Source organism: Eleutherodactylus coqui, chromosome 3, assembly GCF_035609145.1.
Source record: "Eleutherodactylus coqui strain aEleCoq1 chromosome 3, aEleCoq1.hap1, whole genome shotgun sequence".
In the NCBI taxonomy this organism is placed as follows: Eukaryota; Metazoa; Chordata; class Amphibia; order Anura; family Eleutherodactylidae; genus Eleutherodactylus; species Eleutherodactylus coqui.
This window is the reverse complement of record NC_089839.1, coordinates 231,528,840-231,539,073: the sequence shown is the minus strand read 5'-3', so window position 1 is coordinate 231,539,073 and position 10,234 is coordinate 231,528,840. Positions and strand designations below refer to the sequence as shown.

Sequence of the window (10,234 nt, the reverse complement as noted above, 5' to 3'; positions counted from 1 at the left end):
ACGCCATGACGTATGTCCGTTATTATCGTTGTTCTGACTTTTTCATCACATTTACATGGAGTCCTCGATGGAAGGAAATTGTGGCGTTATTTCTGCCTGGTCAAAAGTCCCACAATCGTCAAGACACCATAGCTAGAGTATTTCACTTAAAAGTTAAAGCATTATTAACAAAGGGGTATTTATTTGGAAAAGTGTGTTTTATGTATTCTGATTAATGGCAAAAGAGAGGTCTTTCTAATGTCGACATTTTGTTGTGGATAGAGCAACGCATTTCTGCAAACAAAATAGATGATATTATCTGTGTGGAGATATCAAAACCTGAAAAAGATGCTCTCCTTCATGAAATTAGCAAGGCTAATATGATCCATGGGCCTTGTGGTAATTTAAAGACCAATGCACCCTTTATCAAAGAAGGTCACTGCAGCAAAAAGTATCCTCAACCCTTCCTGAAAGAAACTCAAACAGGAGATGACGCATACCTCCAGTACCTGCGAAGAGCTCCAAAGGAGGATGGTTTTACTATTAAAATCAATGCTGTAACCCTGAATAACGGCCGAGTAGTGCCGTACAATCCTGTTCTTTCACGGACATTTATTGCCCATATTAACATAGTATTACGCTTCTGTAAAATGTATTAAATACGTATGTAAATATGCTAAAAAAGGCAGTGACCAGGCTTTATTCGATCTTGAAAATGATTGTGATGAGGTCAAATTATATGAAAGTGGTCGATTTATTAGCAATTCTGATGCCGTCTGGAGAATTCTGGCGTTTACTATACACGAAAGGTTTCCAACAGTCGTTTATCTCGCTGTGCATTTAAAAAATGGCCAGGGTATCTATTCTAATCCAAATGAGAACAATAATTTGCTACAGAAGGTTAACAGCCCCCAGAAAAGTAACAATTTTTTAGCAGTTTTTGACCTATGCAAAACAGATTATTTAGCAAATACAACTCTTCTTTATGTGGAAGTTCCTTTCTACTATGTCTGGAAAAGATTTCAGAGGAGAAAACATAGAAATGACATAGATGGCTGGCCAGAAGAAAAAAGGGATCAAGCTTTGGGTATGCTGAGTGCTATTATCTTCATCTTCTACTTCCATGAAATTAGAGGTTCAACGTCCTTTTTGGATTTGAAGTCTATTAATGGTATTGTTCACCCGACTCCTCAATCCGTCTGTAAGGCTCTAGGCTTGCTAGAGAATGACAAGCACTGGAATGCTACAATGGAAGAAGCTTCTCTTTGTGATTCTCCATTGAGACTATAGGAACTTTTCTCAGTATGGTTGATATTTTGTTAACTATCAGACGCTTTATGTCTTTGGGAAAAATACAAGGGTAGTATGTCAGAGGACATAAAGCGTCACATTGTGTCAGAAATGCAAGAAAATGTTCACATTATGGATGGAATTTATAATAAATGCCTGATTTCTATTGAAGATGCAGTGTTGTCTTTGGGAGGACAATGTTTAGAACACTGTGGCTGACCTCAACCTACAAGATGAGATATGGTTTTACAAAATAGAGATTAGATTAGAGAGATCAGTTACGACATTGACATTGCCCATCTCCATCCAGCACTAGCTCTGTATTTCATTACTCAGGATGGGACTACCAGACAGTGCAGCTCTTTGCAAAGTAGAACTTGATTCCTCCCTCTTTCTATTTCTTCTGGTAAAATGATGCAAACCTTAGTTACCATATTCTAGCCAATGCAGTCCTTTCTGGCCGTTGGTGTCTGTAATGGGGTAAATCCGGCACTGACAATTTTTCGTTTATCTGTTGCTATCATGGAATAGGAACATGGAAATATGAATGGTTAAGATTTGAGACTTTACAGGTATATTAGGTTATGGTTTCAAGAGCAGTCAAGTGTGTGGAACTATCTTCATGTAGCAAGATCGTTCCATAACCATTAGCTCAAAACAATATTCAACTTCTTAGTACTCCAAAATTGTTTTACAGTTGCAAAAAAAGTAAGTGAACCCTGTGGAATTACCTGGATTTCTGCATTGATTGCTAATAAAATGTGGTCTGATTTGTTATCTAAGTCACAATTAAAAACAATCTAGCAAAACTAATGACACAAACAGTTGTTCTGTTTATGGGCGCCTGCAGACGGCCGGGTCGGATCTGGCTGCAAGAATTCTTGCAGCCGGACCCGACCTGAGCGCCTGTAGAGAGCAGCGCGGAACTTACCTTCATGTGCCGGCTGCCGCGTAGCTGGCGGCTGATGAGTGACGTTTCTGTGCGGGGCTCGAAAAATTAGAGTATGCCGCGGTTTGTTTTCTGCATGGGATTTCGCGCAGACAAACCGCGGCCGTCTGCATAGGATTGCGTATAGTAATGCAATCCTATGCAGGCGTGTACGGGTGGAAATTCTGCGGGGAATCCCGCCGCGGAATTTCCGCCCGTCTGCAGGCGGCCTTTGTCTTCTATTGGGCACATTGAGTAAACATCAACAGTGCAGGGTGAAAAAGTAAGTGATTGTTTGTGTTAGGCCTATTTCTTTTAGACAAAATAAAAAATGTAAAGGTATATTGGTGAAGAGTAATGTAGGGATTAAAAGAGAGAATTGGTTACAAATTTTGCCCCTGTGGGAAACTACAAGTTCTCTTATTGTAAATGTAATCCACAGTTAAAAATTCTCCATTTGGGTGGAGTTGTGCGGTCTGTTTTTACAGCATATAACATGAGTAACACTGTGCTGTATGCAATTTTTTCACTTTTTTTGTATATAGGTAAGACCTTTTGTTCCTTTTTTTAAAAGGTTTTGTGAGCATCTGAATTCTATTACAATAGTTGATCGACTTTGGTCTGTTGCTCTGACAGAAGTCAGAGTGGAAGCAGCAGAAGTCGGAGCGAAAGTCTCTGCACCAATCTCTGTGTAGTGGCTGACGCTTATGACTGCAGCCATGGCTCGTGTTGATTTCAATGAGACCCCAACCTGCCGTTACAAGCACCGACTACTACTTAGAGGTCGGCGCAGAGACTTCCACTGCTTCTACTTCAACCTCTGTGTATTTGCGGCGCTGACAGCTTGCACCCACTCAGCTGATCGGTCGGGTTACTGAGAGACGCCCCTAGCCGATCAACTATTTATGACCGATCCTGAGGATAGGTAACCAGTAGTATTCTCCCTGGAAAACCCCTTTAAGTGTGTTGAGCTTTGCTGGACTTGAAAGAATTAATGGTTTTGAAGTGTTGGAAAGAGAAATTAAGTGGATACTAAGGACTAATGCTTTAGGAGCCCTAGGGCTCAACGATAGAAATGATTTAAATGTGTTTTTGTATTAGCACTAAGTGAGTGTTCGACAGCGATGCGGTCGTGGTCTCTATATTATTAATAGCATGACACTGTGCTGTGTGCATAGTCTGAAGCTTCTGTCCACACCTCTAAATATATGGAATAAAGAAACTGCAAGCATTTTAATTATTGCTGACTGCCAAATCTTATATTTCTTATTGGACAGGTACACTGCCACTCCATTCACTTTCAAAGGGACTACCGGAAATAACCGAGTGGCAAACACTCAGGTATTTCTGTCAGTCCCATTGAAATAAATGGAGCAGCGGCTGTGAATGCTTGGCCAGCGCTCCATTCACTCTGAAATCAGTCTAATAATATATCTAACCCAATCACAGAAATAGACAACCCTAAAATGTAATTTTTATTCAAAACCTTTAAAAATTGAGGGCTATAAAACAGACAAACATAAGATAGGAATCCAAAAGGAGCCCAAGATACTTTTAACTGTTCACACTACTCCATACCACAGGCATACCAATATAAGGACAAACGCACAAACATTCATTAAACCAGAAAATCAATCCATTTATAGAACAGAAACTGCAAGAAATTATAACTTTCAGTGTGAATTAAGACTCAGAGGTCAATCTCAAGATATTTAGAGAGTAACTCCAAAATCAATAAAAAAAAAGAGTTTCTATTACTAATAAGGTTCTATTCTTGGTTCTGGTTCGGCGTGTTTCAATGAATAACCCCAATTCATCAGAACTAAATATTTGGATAGTATCCAGAACAGATTACACACTTGAAAACCCAATAAAAAAAACCCCAAGTGATGCTATAGTCAAAAATGTGACCTAGTTTATCTAGTTCCAGTACAGAGGTACCATTAGTAAATAATCCCCACAGACTTGAAGATAATGTCCATGAAAGAAATGGCTTGCATTAAATGACTTGGGTATTAACATAAGTCCAGAAGTAATGATACAAAGCATACAGAGAGCAATCCCCCAACCCTATTGTGAACAAATCAAAAGATAGCAGACCCGTCAGCCCTGATGGTGGACTGACGGTTCGACTTGGGTTTTCAAGTATTTACTATAAAGGACAACTATAACACAAAGATATCACTGTTTATAACAATATACTTTTTTTTATTTGTCAAGATTTTATTACATTTATAACCTCCAGATAGAGCACATAGAATACAGTAATGTATCATAGAGTACACAACTTTTTTTCTCTAGAATATTTTTTAGTAAAATATAAAAATATTAGTGCAGTTTTAGGAATGCAATTCTTTAGAGCTTAGCCTTGCTAGCAGTGACTCCAAGCTGTGGATATCTGTCAATCAAACGCTGTGCTTCCCTCCGACCAGATATGAGAGCTCCATGAGTTGTCGAATAAAAATTTCTTTCTGTAGCTTCTCCACCAAAAAGAACCTGCAACGGCTAAAGAGTACATGAGGTTCAGATTAAGCATGTTAGAAACTATTCTTCTGCTTACATACAAAAATACACACGGAAAATACACTTGCTTTCAACACATTAGGGTACCCGTATCATCATGATTGAGTAAGACTCAGTTCACATAAGTTTATTACCTTCCTACTTCATTTTAAGAACAGAAAAATAGAAACGCAGATCCAACGTATGACAGATCAAAATGGTGCAGGATGGACAAAATAGTGCTATTTTATCTGGGATTCTCAGCCTGATCTGCACTAGAGGCTCCACAGATGTGAACATAGTCTAAGGGTGCATTCATTTGAGCGTATGCCATACATTAGTGCGCACAAAACCGCGCACCCACGTACATGCACAAACACGCGTGAATGCAGGTCTGTGCCCATTGCCTTCAATGAGGCCGCGGCTGCTGCCGGCGGCCCCATTGAAAGCAATGGGCTGCTTGCAACACCTGCAGTGATTTACGGGGAAGGTCTTTAAATATAAAATCATCCCTAGAATGTGTTAAAAATAAAAAAAATGATACTCGCCTCTTCTCAGCTGAATTCAATGAATGGTCAAGCACTGCCTGTGATTGGCTGAGTGCTGTGACCAATCACAGGCAGCACTCAGCTGTCATTCAATGAATGGCTGAGAGCTGCCTGTGATTGGCTGAGTGCTCAGCCAATTAGATACAGCCCTTACAGCAAGCGGGGATTTCAAATCCCTGCCTGCTGAGAGAACTTCAGAGCAGTGCAGGGAGAGGACAGGCTAGACGCGCCTGAGCCCCGGCAACTGAGGAGAGGTGAGTATGATTTTTCTTTATTTTTAACACATTCTAGGGATGATTTTTCAGGGATGGGCTTATATTTAAAGCTCTTCCCTGAAAATCCCTGCAGGGCTTGCCAGCAGCCCATTGCTTTCAATAGGACAGCAGAAGTGCTGGTCCAATTGAAAGCAATGGGAGAACATCGTGTCATGTCACAGTGTTCAGTGAGAAGAGGTCCCCCCGCCAGGGAATATTGACGCTCACCATGGACCTATGGTGCACGCATGTCCATATGTTTTGCAGGTACGTGCGTTTGCATGACTGTAAAACAAGGACATGTGAACACACTACAGGAAACCAATGGTTCTAATAGACGCATGGTTTTGTGTGCACAACTGTACGCACATAAACACGCTCATGTGAATCCACCCTAAGAGAGTTACAGGACTTTCTCAGGGATGTTTTGTGTAGGAAGATAGTATCAGGTGTAGGGATGCTGAGTTTGCATTCTGCAAGGATGACAAATGTTGGCAAACCAAACCAAAAAAAACCCAAAACATCTTAGACTAGAATTACACATACAGTATTATGAGCCAAAGTCCCAATGAAACTGGAGTATTATAGGAGAGACTATTTCTCCTCTCTTTTGCATCTATTCCTGGCTTGGCTCTATAAACTGCATTAGTTCAGCAATATCTGCAGCACATTGCTTAATTTGTGCCTTGTAAGGGTGCTATATTGACTTTAAGCACATGAACACGTCATATCTGCATTGACAAGTCCAGGTCCTGGCCACAATCGCTGGAGCTCTGCCTGCACCTTGTAGCAGAACAACATCCTTCTATTATCAGAAAAAAGTGGAAGTTTTCTGCACCAAAATCTGCACATGATATAGTTGCAGACTTTAGTGTGGATTTTGACATGGTTTTCACTTATGACATAGCAATAAATGAAATCACAGGTGAAAATCTACCTCTTTTCCACATCAGAGCATGCTGCGGATTTGAAGATCTGCAACATGACTATTTTCCGCTGCAGATTTCTTCCGCTTTGAGTGAATGGGGATTGTCACTTACCTTGTACTGCACTTTTTAGCAGAGTTTCAGCACGCACTCCACAGCCCAAATTTTGCCACTATTCCACTATGTGTCAACTCACTATCACTGTAAGGGCTCATGTCCACGGGCGGGTCAGATTCCGCATGCGTGAGCCCGCAGCGGAATTCGACCTTGCCTGCAGCCGAGGACCCTGCTTACCCGTTCGGGTCTTCTTTTTTCTCGGCTGTGGATCTGTGCGTAAGCACTGGCCAGTGCGCCCGCCGCACATGCGCAGTGGAGCTTTTTTTTTTTTTTTTTAACTTCTACCTTCCCACGGAATCCGTGGCCTGTCCACAATTGAATTGCACACGGGCCGCGGATCAGATAGCTTCCATTGACTTCAATGGAAGCCATCCGTGCAGGATCCGCACTGAAATGGAGCACGCTGTGATTTTTTTTTTGGACCGAAAGGTCCGCAAATCAAATCCGCATGCTTTATTTAATTTGTCTCCCTATGGGCGGCTTGATTTGTGGATCTTCCGTTGTCCTTCGCAGATTCCGCAAATCAGATCCGCCTGTGGAGATTGAGCCTAAGAATGATAGGAAGTAGAAGGTCAACAAACACACTATATCACTGCTAAAAGCCCACTTTCATAAAAAAAAACTATAATTTGATATATTAAAAAATAGCTGGACAAACCTAATACACGCGGTTATAGCATTAAGGTTCTATGTTTGTGCTATAGGGCAGGTATCAGTACAGTACACAATGCATAGATACAATACAATAGACTTTCCATATGACACCCGTTTCTTATGGCTCTTTTACACATGCCAACAATCGGGTAAACAACCACATGAGTGCTGATGTCACCGCTAAGGTCATCAGCACTTGGGCAGAGCGTTTACACTGAAAGACTTCACTGCACGATTATCGCTCAAATTGGTTCCTTTGAACGAATTTTGAGCAATAATCATCCCCTGTAAATGGCCCATTACTCTCCATTAGGTAACATACTCCAGGTGTACAAATTCACAACAATAGGATCAATAGCTCACTGATGTCTCCATTAATGGCAGCAGACTCTTTACAAATGCAGTCACTGTGCCATAATAGATACCCATACACTGGTTCCTAGACTGCCATGCCCCACTGTGGGGCAATCGCCCTGAAAACAGCACTCCTATGCAACTGTGGCTGACCCTAGTTGCCAATCTACAAAGTCGTATATACATACCATACTTATAAAGACATCATACTTCTCAACACGTCTTCCAGGTGAATGGATCCTGGAGTCATCAGGGGAATATAATAAAGGGGAACCGAGAGACACTGGATGACCCTCTCCCTTATAGTATGGACATCCAGATAATCAATGCACCCATAGAGCTTTGTAGATGCATGCATCTTGATGTGATACAATGAGTCCTCAGAAACCATCACTATTTATGATGATTATTGAAATCCTGCTCCCTGTCTAGGAAGCCCTTTATACATAAACATTGATCTAAGTAAAAGTGGGCTACAGAAAAAAAAAAACACATGGAGGTTCATAGTCTACCAAGTAGTATAGCCATTAGGGTGGAGAATAGTGCACATAGGGGTGTAATCACCCGGAGAGGTTGTGCTGACCCCAGGCATAACACTATACAGGGTTTTAAACATTGAGGATCCACAGCAGCAACTGGTGAAGCCTGGGTCCACACAACGTAGGAGAAAAACCAAAGGGGGCTGGTGGACGGATGCTGACACATCTCAAGACTGGGTGCAAGGCCTCCAGACCTACAAGGTTGAAATGCAGAGAAATACAGCACTGTGCAAATGTTTTAGGCAGGTGTGGATAAGTGCTGCAACGTAAGAAGGTTTAAAAATTGGAAATGTTATTATTTATTTTGTCAATTAAAAAAAGCAAAGTGAATGAACAAAACAGAAATCTAAATCAAATCAATATATTTGGGGTGACCACTCTTAGCCTTCAAAACATCAACAGGTACACTTACACTAAGTCAGGAATGTTTTGGGATTATAGTCATGTGTATGATTAAGCAACTACCGGGTTTCCCCAAAAGTAAGCCCCACTCCAAAATTAAGCCCTACCCTATTTTTTTGGGGGGGGGGGGGGGGCTTGAAATATAAGCTCTCCCCTAAAAATAAGCTTTGCTGGAGGCAGGATATTCAAAGCCCCATCACGAGAAAGAAGAGGGTATCTGAGAGCGGAGGACACTGCAGACTGCCGCATCACCCACGGAGACCAGCAGCTCAAGGCACCAGGACGCCACAGGCCAGGTGAGTATAACCCCCCCCCCCCCCCCCCCAAATACACTGTGTCTCTTTTGGGGCAAAAATTAATGTAAGACAGTCTCTTATTTTCGAGGAAATACGGTATAACAAGCAGGAGACAATCATCATTTTCATATGCAGGTTGTACTGGTCAGAGACTGAAACAGAAACAGCTGTGTAGGAGGCTTATAACTGGGTGAGGAACAGCTACAGTTTCATGTCACAAGACAGCACAACAACAAGACACATTGTAGTTATATAGCATTAGCAAGGTCTCTCCCTGGCAAAGACTTCATAGCAGACTGGGTTTCAAGATATGCTGTTCGAGCTCTGTTGAAGAAACACAAAGAAACAAACAACCCTGAGGACCAAAGATGCAGTGGTCAGACAAGGAAACTTAGCGCAGCAGATGAAAGACACACCATGCTCACTTCCCTTCGAAATTGGAAGATGCCCAGCAGTGCGATCCGCTCAGAACTGGCAGAAACCAGTGAGACCTAAGTGCAACCATTTACTGTTCTGAGAAGTCTGGCTAGAAGTGGTCTTCATGGAAGAATTACAGCCAAATAGCCATACCTTCAATTAAGAAGCAAGGCCAAGTGACTCAACTATGTACGAAAGCATAGGAACTGGGGTGCAGAAAAATGGCAGCAGGTGCTATGGACTGAGGAGTCAAAATGTGAAAAATGTGGCTGCAACAGAAGGCAGTTTGTTTGCTGAAGGGCTGGAGAGCAGTACAGTAATGAGTGTCTGCAGGTAGCAGTGAAGCATGGTGGAGGCTCCTTGCAAATCTGGGGCTGCATTTCAGCAAATGGAGTTTCGGATTTGGTCGGGATTAATGGTGTCCTCAATGCTGATAGATACAGGTAGATACTTATCCATCATACAATCCCATCAGGGGGAGTCCGATTGTCTTCAAATTTATTCTGCAGCCGGACAACAACCCCAAACATACAACCAATGTCATAAAGGACTTTCTTCAGGGTAAAGAAGAACAAGAAGTCCTGGAAGTGATGATCTGGCCCCACAGAGCCCTGATCTTAACATCATCTAGTCTGTCTGGGATTGCATGAAGAGATAGAAGGGTTTGAGCAACACAACATCCACAGAAGATCTGTGGTTAGTTCTCCAATATGTTAGGAACATTCTAAGTTCCTTAGAAAGTGTGTACAAGTGTACCTAGAAGATTTAATGCTGTTTTAAAGGCATTTCCCATGTGCTGCATTTCATACATCCCGTTACATATTGCGCGTGCATTTGCACGCCCTCCACAGACTTCCAACAGAGCATGTTCTATTTTTTTGTACATGCGCAAAATACCAAACATGAGAAGCAACCCATTGATATCAATGGCTTCTATTCCCTGCGCACTGCACATGCAATTATTGCACGCAAATACGTCTGTGCGAAGGAGTTCTTTTTAATCGCGTGAGTGGAATAAATTGCTTGGT

The 10,234-nt window shown here is 41.9% G+C and overlaps 1 protein-coding gene across 1 annotated transcript in view; it reads right to left on the bottom strand.

The window, feature by feature from the left end:
• Positions 1–4,378: 4,378 nt before the first annotated feature.
• The window catches only part of PAOX (polyamine oxidase), a 30,780-nt gene continuing 24,924 nt past the window's right edge, over positions 4,379–10,234 (bottom strand). The window contains exon 7 of the mRNA XM_066597077.1: positions 4,379–4,702. Coding sequence (XP_066453174.1) covers positions 4,553–4,702 — 150 coding nt within the window. The 3' untranslated portion in view covers positions 4,379–4,552. The remainder of the gene's footprint in view (positions 4,703–10,234) is intronic.